The sequence below is a fragment of the Thunnus maccoyii genome, chromosome 2 (assembly GCF_910596095.1).
Source record: "Thunnus maccoyii chromosome 2, fThuMac1.1, whole genome shotgun sequence".
Classification (NCBI taxonomy): domain Eukaryota; kingdom Metazoa; phylum Chordata; class Actinopteri; order Scombriformes; family Scombridae; genus Thunnus; species Thunnus maccoyii.
In genome coordinates this window covers 4,012,846-4,028,279 of record NC_056534.1, presented here as the reverse complement: position 1 = coordinate 4,028,279, position 15,434 = coordinate 4,012,846, and the positions used below count along the sequence as shown (strand labels likewise).

At 41.1% G+C, this 15,434-nt stretch overlaps 1 protein-coding gene across 2 annotated transcripts in view; it reads left to right on the top strand.

Moving 5' to 3' along the window:
• The window catches only part of usp34 (ubiquitin specific peptidase 34), a 79,945-nt gene that overhangs the window by 4,337 nt on the left and 60,174 nt on the right, over positions 1-15,434 (top strand). For both annotated transcript variants that reach the window (XM_042429081.1, XM_042429073.1), the window contains exons 2-3: positions 9,323-9,413; positions 13,209-13,791. In XM_042429081.1, coding sequence (XP_042285015.1) covers positions 9,323-9,413; positions 13,209-13,791 — 674 coding nt within the window. The remainder of the gene's footprint in view (positions 1-9,322; positions 9,414-13,208; positions 13,792-15,434) is intronic.

Below are 15,434 nucleotides of genomic sequence, written 5' to 3'. Positions count from 1 at the left end.
TTCACACAGACTTTTAAATGCATTTTTATCCTCCATCGCTTCCATTGAAAACACATTTGAAGGATCTTTTAATATGATTACAGCGAGGAAAACCTCTGTCACTGTTCATACGGAGACCTGACTGCTGGTTTAAGACGCTTGAAGATTTGTGAACGTATCAGCAACTATTTTGAATGTAACTAATGAATCATTTCAGTCGTTTCAGCAAAAATAGTGAAAAGCAGCTTTCTCAGCATTTTAAAATTACTTCATATATTTTTTTGGTTTTGCAATTTTGATCCGACAAACCTGAATGTTTTAAAGACGTTACCTTATTTTTTTTTAAATTTTATTTGATAGGGACGCTGCAATTTAACATTAGTTCTGATACCGAGCATGAAACTGATGTACTGCACAGAGAGTTTATAGCTAATTGCTAATTCTCAACTCTTTACATATACAGTGTAATTTAAAATATACAGCTTTCATCATCATCATCATCATCATCATAAAAAACCACAGTGCACTACAGATATGGGAGCACAATAAAAATACACGTACTGAATTACATTGATTGTGATGCACAGTTTAAAAAAAATTAACAACACAAATAGCTAAAAACGGATACAGCTCTGGTTTGCTTTTAGCCAGCACGTAACCTTTGTTGTCATAGATTTCATGTCTTGCTTGCTAAGAAGGTGTGATTTGGTGTTTTTTCTGCTTTAATATACAGTGAATGAATGTTTTTTAGTCCTCTGATAAACTCTCAGACTCCGCGCTGACCGCCATCTTTCACCTTGTCGTCGGTGATTCCGTCTCAAATTACAAGACGGAGGAAACGCTGCTGAGTTCACTGCTGAACCCATGAAATTGAACCTGGTTGTGTTTTAGTAGAATGAAGCTCTTCACGACTTTATTGTAAACTTCTGTGTGTGTGTGTGTGTGTGTGTGTGTGTGTGTGTGTGTGTGTGTTATGGAGGGTTGGGTGGGAGTGGAGGGGAGAGGGGGGGGGGGGGGGGGGGGGGTCGTCCCACAGCGGGGGGTGCTGTCAGCTGTGACAGCTCTGTCTGTGAGACTGGCAGGTCCATGTGCTGCGTCTGTAGGTGACCTTTGACCTCAGATTTGCTGCAGCAGCATGTGCTTGTGTCTGTATGTGAGAGACAAAATCCCCTTTTACAACTGGAACCTGTTTTCAGCCCGTGTTTCCATTTGGGAAACCCGCTACGCCGAAATAATCCCACAGACCCTCGTAGCACTAAAACGCAACTTAAAGGCTTTTTATCAAGCATGCGTCAGATTCCTCTCAGCTGTTTCTACAAATGTGATCATTTACAGCTTGTTTTTAATCATATAACTGTAAATTAAATGTCTGTGGGGTTCGGACGAGACATCATCTTGATTTTGACTGATCTAATTATTGTTTTAGTCGTTTTTAAAGGAAAAATGTCTAAAATTTTCTGGTTGCAACTTCTCAGATGTGAGAATTTAAACCTTTTTTCTTTCATCCATTCAAGTAAATTGAATATCTTTGGACATTTGAAGACATCACCTTCAGCTCTAAGGACATTTTTTCACAATTAATTGAGAAAATAATCATCAGATTAATGGGAATAACAGTTAGTTGCAGCTCTGCATGTATTACATGTATTGTAGCTTTGACAGTTGCACCAATCAACTTTGTTTTAAAGAGTAAAAGCAACATGAGGTGTTTTCTGTCCAATGAGGAATAACGATGTCTTTTATTTTAAATTGAGCGCTCTGCTAAAAGTAGACAGAAGCTACTTGACAAAATCAGGCTTTGTTCATGTTGAGGTGACTGTGACCTCTGACCCCAGTGCTAAATCAAACTGCAACATGCAGAAGAAGAAGAAGAATAAATGTGTCTGATTCAGAGCATCGTTTTATTAGAAGAGCAACAAACACATTGATTTAACTTTATTTATAATTATTGTGGAGATGCTAATATTGCCAAAGTGACAGACGATGCAGAAATATGTAAAATATTATTGATTTAAATAACTTGCACAGCTGTACGGATAAAATTAGATTGAAAAATGCAGCTGAAACGCCTCCAGTGTAGACGAGCCGTGAATCTTGATCTTGTTAAATGCAACAAAAATAGAAATACGGCTACAACTATTAATGATTATTTTAATTTCATCACATCTCCCGTTCATTCCCGTTCTGCTGTTTTGTGGACAATAATTTTCATTATTGGATAATCAGCTGATTGTTTTCTCAGTTAATTGCCGAGACTATAAAATGACGTTTTCCTTCCCGAGGTGACGTCTTCAGCTGCTCAAAACGTTTTCATCACAATGATATAAAACAGAGAGAAACTTGAAAAATGACTGAAACAATTGATCGATTATCTAAATAATTGCAGATTAAATCAGTTTGTAGCTTTTTTTGAACTGAGGAAATATGATATTGATTTAGTTTTTTTTAATTTTAGCTCATCTTGAGGCTGAAAGTGTTTGACTGAAGGCCTCAAAAAAGAGAAAGGAGGATGAGGAGGAGGAGGGGGGGGAAACATCGCCCAGAGATTGAGATTAAACGTTTTCATCACCCACGTGTGTTGACCAGAATTTGTCTGTTATACCACAGCAGCATCCTGCGTTTGTAGGACACTCGTATGTGTTTAACTGATCTTATTGAGACACACATGCAGATAAATTTGACAACATTTCAGTCGATTTCTGAAACAAAAAGTGAGCTTCTTATTTGTTTTTTGTTTTTTTTAGTTGACTCAAATCTGCCTGACAGTCGAGGCTGCTGTTTCGACACCTGTGTTTTATACTCGTGTCGTCATGACAACAGAAATATTGAGAGTAAGATCAATGACGACGTCTGTGCCGTTTGTTCAGCCTTGAGTTTCGTTGCCTGAAGGGGGAAGAGAGGTGTCGTGTTTTTGGTTTCAAGCTGTCCTTGTTGTGTGAAGGTTGAGGTTTGGTTATTTTTGACTCACCAAGTTCTTCATTAGGACACTTTTCAATATGATGAACGGTCCGCCACCAGCACCGCCACCAGCACCAGCACCATCACCAGCACCAGCACCAGCACCCACTACGACCTCAGTAATAAACATCAAGTAGAACGTCAACAAAAACTTAAAATGTACAAGCTTCGTAAAAGTGTAATTTACGGCCGAGCTGTTGTGTCGGGTTGCACAGGTGTTCCTAATAAAGTGATCGGTCAGTGTAAAATATCAAGAAATTGCTGCGTCCACCTGCATCATTTTGACATTGTGATGTGCTGTTGTGTGTGGCTTTGTATATTGTATGGTGTGTTTGTTTGTTTGTTTGTTTTTTTGCTTTGTACTGTTTGTTGTTGTGCTGTGCTGCAAATTAGCTTCGAGCTAACTCCGGTGCAGTGCATCTTTAATGTTTTTAAAACATTGCACACTGTCCCGATCAATCAATCAAGTCAAATCATGTGTTGTAGTTAAACTGTCAGGCTCCAGTAGGACGAGTGTAACGTGGTTTATAATTATAATAAATGAAATAAAGGTTACGTTCCAGTCTAACATGTGGACGTCACCGGTCGGGTCTTTAAAGACGCAGGAACAGGAAGGTTTTTATCCGTTACAGAACTTTTGTTCCGAAACACTAAATAAGAAAACAAAGAGGTAAAAGATGTTTTAGCTTCACTCTTGAGCTTAAAATGTAACCTGATATATATATTTTGACAATTTGTGGTTTTCCTGTCGGTGGGAAGATGCTCGAAGGTCAAAACTAAAAGACTAATGTGAGGAAACTGCTGTTGCTGTGGAGGGAATGTTTACTTTCTGTACAGATGAAGTGCGGAGAAGATAACGTGACGACCTTGAGGTGCCAGCGGTGTGTGTGTGTGTGTGTGTGTGTGTGTGTGTGTGTGTGTGTGTGTGTGTGTGTGTGTGTGTGTGTGTGTGTGTGTGTGTGTGTGTGTGTGTGTGTGTGTGTGTGTGTGTGTGTGTGTGTGTGTGTGTGTGTGTGTGTGTGCCGGAGCTTTGTGGTGTCCACTTACGCTTCTAGATGATGATGATGATGATGATGGACAGTAGAGCTTTTGTTGGTCGTGTTAGTGGTGTGACTCTACAGACGACAACGTCTCAACAGCTATTGGATGGATCGCCCATAAAATCCTTATGATGTCTTCTGGATGAATTATAATAACTTTGGTTAAGTTGATTAAGCGACTGACATAAATAGATACATAAAGAGATAATTGTTTGGTCATTTTTGAAGCCTTATTTCTAAACGTGCTGGTTGCAGCTTCTCAGATGTGACGATTCAAAGCTTTTCTTTGTCCTACATGATAAATAAACTCAATGTCTTTAGATTTTGGACTGTTGATGCTTCAAAACTGAACACTTAAAGTAGGGATGCAGGATATTATCGGCACATCATCAGTATCAGCTGATAAAAGATCTAAAATGAAATATCGGCCATTTCTGCCGGTTATGAGAGGCCGATTTGTTGACATCTCCGCCACCTGACTGTGCTTCCCTCCACGGACTGTTTCACCCTGATGGTCCCGGTCTCCACTTCACTCAGCTGTCCGTCAGACCAGCTGCTTCTTCCCACTTTAACCCGATTAACAAACCGGTGCTCGGTGCTCCGGTTGGATCCACATGCAGAACCGGGGCTAACGTTAGCTGGGAGGCTAGCAGAGGCTAGCTAGCTGTGCTTCCCTCCGGCCATGCTGCGGCTAACGCTCCGCTAGCCTCTCAGCTAACGTTAGCCCCGGCTAAAAGTGAGAAGAAGCAGCGGGTCTGACGGGCAGCTGAGTGAAGTGCAGCATGCGGAGGAAACACCGGGACCGTCAGGGTGAAACAGTCCGTCGAGGAGCTGCTGCACAGATAGGAAACACCTCGGCTGACAGGATGTACCACTCTGATTGGAAAAAAAAAAAAATCTTTTGGGTTTATAATGGCGGTTGGTAACCAGTGTATTAGGTGCATTACCGCCACCTTCTGCTCCGGAGTGTGGACCAGAGATTAAATCCTACACATTAATCCTGTCTCTCTGATAAACTCAATGAAAACTCTACTGCTGCTCCTCCTACTTGGCAGGTTCATTAAAGTTTTAATGCTGAGCTCCTGAACTCCAGTCCTCCTGAATTCTTCCTTCATATATTGTCTTTCTAGATCATATTTAGTATAATCTAAGCTTGCACGCGTAATAGTCTCCTCAGCCAGCTGGAAAAAAAAAGCATTTATCTGTATCGGCCACAGTGAGTTGGAAATATCGGCATATCAGCAAAAAATCCAGTATCATGCATCCGTAGTTCAAAGCTTTTCTTTGTGCTACATGATAAGTAAACTCAATATCTTTGGATTTTGGACTGTTGATGCTGCAAAACTGGACATTTAAAGATGTCACCTTTAGCTCTGAGAGATTTCCTTCTTGCTTCTATCAATGAACATGTTTGTTTTTTTTCCATATTTGCAGATTCGTAGCAGTCCGGGTGTTTTTTAGTCAGCCTGTTGTCGGCTTTACCAGACACACTGTAGTAGATCTGTGCAGCGTCACAGCTGGAAGGTTCACATTTAAACGCCTCCAGTCTGGCTGAACAGTTACAATCACAGTAGCTGAGGAGTTGTGATCACACGGTGCAGGTGTGTCCCCCCCCCCTCACCCCCCCACCCTTCCTCTTTTGTATTTATATTCATCCCGAGCTGCAGCCATAAAGTGGGTTTAATGTTGGCACCTCTTCGCCTGTTCCCGGGCATCATCATCATCATCATCAAAGCGGTGAAACGACATCCCTCGACGCCGCTGCAGGAAAACAGCCAAATCTGCCGGGCCGATATCCCAGAGTCGACCCCCCCTCCGCCTCCCTTTCTGAAGCATCATAGGAGCTTCTGTTCACATGTGGAGCTGAAAGGGTTTCGGTTCAGTTTTATTTGAGAGGAAACTTCCTGCTCGCACGGCCAAGATGGCTGACTAGTTACTATTGTCGCTGTTGTGTTTTTTGTGTGTTTTTGTCCCGTTTTGCTGCCAAATTGAGGTCAGTGATTCAGTGGAGACACTTGATTCCTCGAAACTGGGTGTGACTGATGTGGATCTTTGATACCAGTAGAATAACAGCAACTTTTAGAGAGAAGTCTGGTGCCAATATTTAATATCTTTATACTGGTATGAGAGCTGGAACAACATGTCATCTGAGATTCTGTATTTACATGCTTAACATGAACACATTTTGGCAATGATGCCCCAAAATTTGGGAATTCAACTTTATTATTACAACATCATAATCAAAAATGACAGTGAGAGTAAATGTGACAGTAAATTTTGAATGTTTAACTTGAAAAATGCAACAAAAACATGAAAAGATCTCCTCAAACAGATATTAAAACGTATAAAAATACTCCGCATACAACAATAATATGTGCCTGATAATGTTTTTTACAATTACCACTTTAAAATCCTTAAAATAGTTTACCTTTTAAATCTACTTCTCCCTCATTAAAAATCTATAAATATGCAAATATAGTTTATTTAGCTGGACGCAGGATGTCTCCTCCTTCAGTAGATGAATGTGAAAACAAACAGAGAAGAAGAACAACATCCAACAAGGAGAAAACTGCAATATCTGTTTATACTACGTGGCCAAAAGTATGTGGACATTATGCCCATATGTGATAGTTGAACATTTTAAAAACCTGCCGCTGTAACAGCCTCCTCTCTTCTGGGAAGGTTTTCCACCAGATGCAGGGAGAGAGCTGGACCTCACTGATGCTGATGAGACCTTGGCTCACACTTCATCCCAGAGGTGCTGGTGTTTGCAGCAGGCCAGTAGAGTTCCTCTACACACCAAACTGGGAAAACCCCATTTCTTAATGAAGCTGGAACTGTTGTTTAAAAATATCAGTGTATGTTGTAGCGTTAAAGGTGCACTGTGGAGTTTCTGACCTGTAATAGTGTCGTGGAGCAGTTTATGATGAGTTGGTCCCTTGATATCACTGATCTACAGGCGGCTGTAATTAACCAGGAAATGCAGCAATGCGCCTACAAAAGCGGTGAAGAAGAAGAAGAATGTAAGCTAGTAATCATGGATGTAAACAATGAAGGATTTAAATTACTCAGAAATCTGCTTTGCAAATGTTTTATGAGGAGGGGAATGCATTCAGCTCTATTATTAGACCTCAAGGATAAACATGATGTCTTTTAGTAAGAAACACTAAATGTAAACATACATTTAGTTTATTTAAAAGAAAACTCAGCATGACAGAGGCGTTATGAGGCGTTATGAGGCGTTTATGTTTCGGGTTGTCCGTACATCCGTCTGTCCGTCTCATTCTTGTGAACGGGATGTCTCAGGAATGCCACGAGGGAATTTTCTTTGAATTTGGTGCAAACATCTACTCGGACTCAAGAATGCACTGATTTGATCTTGGTGGTTAAAGGTCAAGGTCACTGCAGTATTTCCTCTAGGTTGAGTGCTTTAGCCTGGCGGGGAGCGTTCCCTATTTCTCCGTTTAGTGTCATCAGGTTAGGCTAACCCGTCGTTGCTAACCCCCTTCACTTTTCCACCAGTTGGGGAAACGATACTGTACATTTACTGCCAGATTGACAACTTACTGCTAACCTTTTCCTCTGCTCCGCTGGCATTCACCGTCACATTTCTGCCGCTCGCTCTCTCACCCCGGGATTCCACCGGGCGCGTGTGCGCCGCGTTCCGGCTCCGACGCGGTTTTGCGCCGTCCTCTGCACGCCGCCCTGTTCCACCGGGAGCGTGTCAGAAGCGGAGCGTCTTCACTGCGGTGAAGCCTTCCGCCGTTTAAAGTCAGTTGCACTCCTACTACAGTAATTACAGCAGCCTAGTCAAAGCTGATAAAGTCCCTTAAGGCTACCGTAATTACTGCAGTAGGAGGGCAACTAAACTTGCTCAGCTTTCGTTGATTTGGTCATTTTCCTTGATTTTTTGTGCTTCTTCTATGGTTAATTAGGCTGCGTAGTTAAAAGGTTCCTTTATTCGTTATTGTTGATATACGACCAGGAGTCTGCACGGGGTGTTTTATTTTGAAAATTGACTGGATGCTCAATGCTGTTTCTGTGTCTGACTTCCTGCCCGGCTCGATCTGCTCTGTGCTGCTTGACGCGGCCTCTGTTTAAAAAAATAGATGAGGCGCTTATCTTTAGAGCAGCGGAGCGGGGAGCCGCTTCTGAAACACGCCACGGTGCGCCCGGTGGAATCAGATACATTGACTAGAGTGGTCGCGATCAACTCCGGCAGCCGCGTCGGAGCTGGAACGCGGCGCACACGCGTCTGGTGGAATTCAGGGGTCACTCAACTGATCACTTGCTACACACTGCCCTACTCTTTAACGCCAACTCCCAAACGCTATTGATTTCCAAATGAATGGACATTTGATGTTATTTTTGTCATTAGACAAATGTTTTCTTTGTATAATTATAGCAGAAACTCTGCACTGTGACCTCACAAAACATACGTTTCAACCATAACTCAAGAATTCATTTGCTAATTATGACAAAAGTTTCACACAAATGTATTTTAATAGGATAAAATGACGACATTTTATATCCAAAAGGTCAAAGGTCAACTTCACTGTGACATCATAACGTTCTGCAAAAACACTTTTCTGGCCGTTATTCAACACCGTAACTGATTGTGGTGATTGTTTAGATGCTGCCGGGTTGAAGGTGTGTGTGTGTGTGTGTGTGTGTGTGTGTGTGTGTGTGTGTGTGTGTGTGTGTGAGTGAAGCGTCCACGTTTTAATATCGGTGGCTTCTTTGCAGCAGCATCGGTCTCTGAAGCATCGTCTACTGTGTCATCTATCAGAATCAGCTTGTGAACACACAGAAGGAAAACACACTCGATACCTTTTATTAAATTCCTTCATAGTCTTCACTACAGATATTATGAGTCTGGGCAGACGTGGACGTAAACTGCAACCCGACTGGTTGGCGCAGACGTACAACCGCGAGACGATATTTCTAGTTTAAGATTTACTTTTATTTGAACTAATAAGGGTTTTTTTTTTAAGGGTTATAGATTTTTTCCATTAGCTCAGGTCGGTCCGTTTTGCCCAGTTGTGGGGCTCAAACCATGAAAAAACCCCCTCAATCCCCCAGACCAAGAAGTGCACTAAATTGCACGGACAGGCTATTGGCTTCATCCACGATGAACCAGTAACTCTGAAACAAGAGAGGAAGAATATGGCGCCTAGTAGGCAAGAAAACAAAATTTTTCCGTCAGCTTTTTACGACTTTTTAGTACTTAATCTGTCAGATCATGTTTAAATCAGTTCAGTTACTTCAAATTAAATGTGTGGTGTTGACAGATTACAGTCGATGCATCCAGTTTCTCACTAACAGGTATTTTTCTTCTCCTTCAGTATCGGATGCAGACGGCAGCGAAGGCGGCTTCCAACTGAAGAAAGAACATGCCCTGCGAGTGCTGGGCTACATCAGCTCCTGGACGCAGAGGTCAGTGCTGTTTATAGACCAACTTTAAAAGGCTCAATTAAAAGCAAGTTTGATGGCTGGTTTTGTTCTCCTTCATCCTCTGCTGAGATAAATGGTATCACATGACCACATGTAGATCGACTGGGAATCTTATTTAGTTGATAAAATAGACTTTCTCTGAGAATAAAAGTATTTAACAGATATTCCTGAGCTACGTGGTGCATTTCCTCCACCGTACGCCATGTTGGATTTATGATTCAATTATCTCAAAATCACAGAGAGTCAGAAATGATATTTAGATGGGAGTGTAGACAAAACTGTGGGGGTTCAACACCTGCTAGTTGGGACATGATGCTACAATGTAAATGGTTCAAGATGGCTTCCAATCATCCGTCTGCTGTAGTGGACGCCATGCATGAAAGGGTTAAAAACACAGTTTACAAAGTGCTTTGACAGACAAAGCAAAAGCAGCACAATGCAAAGACACAGTAGAAAAACAATAGAGAGACGATAAAATCTGTAAAAATGGGTTTTAAGAAGTGATTTTAAAAGACGTCACTGATTCTTTGAGCCTTATCTCCTCGGGCAGGTCGCTCCAGACCCAGACGTGCTTTTAAAAGTGATCAATAAAATCTTAAAATCAATTCTGAAACCAGCAGGGAGCCAACGGAGAGAAGGCGGGATCGGGGTTAAAACCAGTTAGAAGCTGAGCTGCTGCGGGAAGAAATCCACAACGTCTGTGTGTTTATTTATTTATTTATTGATTCACAGATTTTATTTCCCCGCCCGCCGTAGCTAAACCGGCGAGCTCACAGCTACACCGATCAATCAATATAGATACCGTTAATAAGTTAAGAACATATAAACAGCGTAAACGTGAGCGTAAAAAAAAAACGGAGTCGCTGTGGATCAATAAATCTGATAAAACGGGACCTTTTTTCCCGTGTGTGTGTGTGTGTGTTTGTGTGTGTGCGTGTGCGAGCGACTCTTCTTCTAGAAAGCTTTTCTATGCGGATTGGCCGCCAGACAAAATTCAAACCTAATCTGACAAACAGTTGTCTCTGTTGAAACGCTGTTTCAGTAGAAGAGCTTCGACACGTGTTTGAATTTGCATCAACAGCAAAATCCCACACAAACAGCTGTTGTCTGCTACTCTCCCTTCAATGGGACTTTATGACTATGATTTACTGAGGGTTTTGTTTCACACACCCACATCCCCCCTCCCACACACACACACACACACACACACACACACACACTCTCCAACTCGAGCTTACAGAACAGTGTGTCTTTCACAAACATTAAAATGAGGAGAGAGAGAGAGAAAAAAAAGCAAATCAAACTTCATAAAAGTTGGAAAAAAACCATCCTGAAATTGATGTTAAGCAGCGAAGAAAACGAGGACAAACTCCAGTCACGCTGGCCTCTTACCAGCAGGGAAAATCCGGTATGAGCAAATAAATGACTCACCCTTTATTTCCTTAACAACCATAATCCAGCTTGCCTTTGAGCAAGGCATTATTAAACCCCCCTGGTGGAAGCAGCCTGTTGGACGTCTCTCTCAGGTGTGAATCCACCTTCATGATGCTTTCATGCTCTGCTGGTTTCCACTCGGATAAATAAATAAAAAAAAGAATCAGGAAGATGATTCCTGTTTTATGGAAGCAGAAAAGACTCTAATCTGCTGCGACAGTCGAGGCCATCAGACGACATGAAGGTTGGGAGTAATGATGATTCTCATTTAGTTTTTTTTTTTTTTTTTTTCGGTCTGCTTTTATTCATCCAGCTGGAATGTTTTTATTTTTGGTGGTTGAAGGAGCCTTGAAGTCGCTGACCTAAACACTGAGGAGGGTTTTTCATCTGAAAATCTGCTGACTCATTCATTCAAAATGACCAAGTAGCAATTCTTTCCTTGTGCCTGCTGTGTTTCATTTTTTTTTTTTTTTGCAAGTGTGTCTTTACTTTTGTGTTTTTTTTAAAAAAAAAAAAAAAAAAAAAAAAAAAAAAGTTGTAGGAGATTTCTTTTGACTCGTCATGTATAGTTTGATAAGAACCTTAAAACAGGATGTATTGGATTTAATCTACTTGATTTTAGTCATGAAGTCTGATTGGAAGGAGAGACTTTGACACCGTTTTTACACAAAGTTGCACTTCATAAAAATACTTCTTTTTTTTTTTTTGAGGGAACAAAAGCCTGCTGATACACACAAGAGTAATGAAGAAACCCGGCGCCAGTGTTACGCCTCTAAAGGATATGAATACAAAGAAGATCAAATCCAGTATGATATTAAAGACTCGCTGTGATTCTGATAAATAAAAGATCCGCTCGATTTAAAAAAAACATTTCTGGAGATTTGTGGCTGAGATCTGTAGTTAATAGAGATGTGCAGAGAGTATTTGTATTTGTTGAGGCAGCAAAATTATTTGTATTCGAATAAAAGTGAAAAGAGGTTTAAAAATCCTGTTTTTGTTTTAATTACGCTTTTAATTGTAGAAAATTAAAGTGTTACAATAAGTGTTCATGAAGTGTGTGTCAGTAGTTCAGCTTTATCTCTGGGGAACACCCCCAACCCCAGGAGTGACGTCCAAATTAGGAAATGTGCGTCATGCAGCAGGTGGATGTGACTCCCCTCGTTAAGACCTGCTGATAGACGTCACAGCGGAGCAGAGGAGAGACACTGAGATAGTGATGTAACCAACCTGCACGCTGGTATTTGACGTGATTCTTTGTTCTTTCCCCCCCCGAAAACAAATAATTTGTATAATATTCGTAAAATAACCACTATTTATGCTTTGCTAAATAACATATTTGTACTCGGGGACATCCCTGGTAGTATATTGTCAAAGCGCTCATTCTCCTGTATTTTTATTCTTTTTAGTATTTAATCACATTTGAAAATAAGTAAACAGAAGAAATTGTGCATAAAAAATAAATAAAACATAATCTCTGTTAAGTTCCCATTCAGACATGTTTTAAAATGTATAAAAATTACACTTTAAATATTAATTTGCATCAATAAAGTTTGTCCTAAAAAATTCAAGTACTTGGTAAGAAATTTGTAAAATTGCATTAAATCCTTAAATCTCATTAAAAAATTCTGTGACTGTGTGAATATTTGACATTTTAATAGTTGAATAGCAGCAGACGTCTCCTCCGTCACTGTAAAGTCCACCCGTTCTCAGTCTCGTGTGCACCGGAGGCTTCAGGTTTCCACATCACTCTCGTGTAACTTGAATAATCAGACGGGGATTGACTTTCAAACCAGTTGTGATGTCACAAATCATACTGGTAGACCCGCCCCCTCAAAAGTCAGATTCAAGGTGAACTCAGAGAAACTTCAGCAGACGAAGGTGAAAACAAACATCCAAACCGAAAGGAACGAGAATAAAAACATGTTTTTGAATGAATTTCTCTATCTGATATGATGATAATCTGAATCATTTGTTGGGTTTTTAATGGATATTCAGACAAAATGAGCAGTTAGATCATCAGACGTCTTGGTTTCTGGGAACTTAAAAGAGCCTTCATGGATTAATCAGTACAGAAAGTACTGCGGCTGTTCTGCATGTGACTAATCTGTCACAGATTACTTAACACCACTTTAATTACCGGCAGTAATTGCAGCAACGTTGACAGATCTCGTTTCCTCTGACAAACGTCTCTGGTACAAGAGTATCGTTCCCACGGCGACCAACAGTTGATTTTCATATTTTAGACGTTACTGAAAAATAACAAAAAAAGTCACAAATAACTTGATCTGATCTCCTGATGTGAGAATGAAGGTCTTTAAAGCTGCTTCCTGTTTCTGTCTCCAGGCAATGTCTCTGCTGCTTCAAGGAGTACAAGCACCTGGAGGTCTTCAACCAGCTGGTCTACGCCCTCATCAACCTGGTCATCGCCCAGATCAGCAGCCTGAGAGACCGCCTCTGCAGCGTCCAGGACCACATCCATAAAGGAGGGGTATCAGGGGCAGAGGGGGCAGGGTCTGAATGGAGCGGGGGCAACGAGACCGCACCGGGGCCCCTCCCCCAGCCGTCCTCGCCCGGGGAGGACGAACCTGTGAATGTGGAGCGGGACTCTGCCGAAGAGGACGCCGACGCCCCCGACCAGAACCAGAATAAGAGCCAGAGCCAGGGTCACGGTCAGGGGGCTAACCAGTCGGGTGAAGCCCAGATGGAAGTACTGGGGCCTGGGGAGGGCGGCAGCGGGTCTGGGGGTGGTGGTGGTGGTGGTGATGGTTGTGTCGGGGCCGGCGGTAGCGGCGGTGACAACCAGGATCCCTTCAGCTCCTGGAGCACGGAAGAACGAGAGAAACTGCTGCTGTGTGCCGCCAAGATCTTCCAGATCCAGTTCCCTCTCTACACCGCCTACAAACACAACACACACCCCACCATAGAGGTAAGAACGAGACCCAGATCACACACACACACACACACCCAGCACGCCGCTGACCAGGATCAGCAGGGCTGACGGTCGAAGTCATGAAAGTATTTTTGTTAGACAAGAACAAAACTCACTCAGCTAAAAATGAAGACTAAATCTATTTCTAGTAAAGTGATACACAGTGTAAACAACATGAATTAAAGATCCATATGTGATGGATTCAAGTAGATCACACTGCTGGAAGGTTCACAAGGTTCTGCAAGTTTTGCATTTTTGCAGATTTTTCTCAAGAGTTAAAGGGATTAAAGTTATAATCTTCATGTTTTTATGTATATCAAACCTCATATTTTATACAGTTGATAGCTTGTATCTGTCAGTAACAGTCATTTAATGTATTTATATTTAATAATTACCTCTGAACAGTGTTTGTTATTGTTCACCTCAGGATTTAACTTGCGTACAGTCGTGTAACGATGCGCGTAGTGTAAACGATGTTACAGTGTTGGATGAGATTGTTGAGATTGTTTGGCTGCGCTGTAAACACGTTCACCAGTTGTTGTTGTTCTTCTTCTTCTTCTGTTGTATCTCTGACAGAAGTTGTTGCTCAAGGTGCGTTCGCTGCCCCTGGTGGTCAAAATGTGTGCAATTTCAAAAACAACTGCGGTTATATATATATTATGAAAATGCACTATTGTTACCACCACTAAACACAAGTTTCCTGCTGCCAGAGAACAACTCACAGTGTGATTCCTCTAATAGAAAAGACAAAAAACCCCAAAAAACAAAGAAGTGAACCAGTGATTGAAGTCATTAGAGAAAACAAACTTATGTTTCTTATGCAAATGGTATTTTTATTGATTTATTTTTTTTTCTCTCTCTAGGTTCGTTGTGTTTTTTTTATTTATTTAACTGTTTTTGAGATGATTTAATTAAATGATAAAGAACATCATCCAGTCCATATAAATGGGACTCACATACGTCGTTGCTTTTGTGTTTCTACTGTGAAATAAATAAACACACTGATACGCTGCAGTTTGTCTTCTGCTTTTACCAAAACACACATTCCTCTCTGCTCAAGCTGCTTAAACATCATTTTGTTGAGTTTGAACACAGTTTGTAATTTAGAAACCAGTTTCCCAAATTAAAATTCTGACTGGTAGATGAAAAAAATCTACTGGCCAAAATAATAAATTGACTTTTTTTGTGTCACATATACAATCATTTCAGTGCATTTCATTGAGATAATAAGCTTTTATGTTGAATAGAGAGTTGAGGAAGAAGCCAGAGCAACATTTGAATCAAAATGATCTTAATATATTGATCACTGGTTAATCAAGTGTATTTGGGCAACTACAGTTGTGTTTAAATGTTCTCTACAAAGTGTTTTAGCAGTTTGGCAGCACTGTTTAGACGTGTAATAAACACATATGGTGCACGTGTCCACACTGTATAGAGACGGACATGAGTAATTTCATCCGAGCCATCATGCCTGATATTTTATTACACGGCTATTTTGGTACAAACATTTACCCGCCGTAGCCTTCCGAGATTTACTCGCCAAACAGAAAATCTACCCGCGTTTGGCGCTCGATGGGTGTTAATTTCAGACCTCGCCCCGAATTCATTATCCACACGGAGCTTGTAATTCAAACAACAAG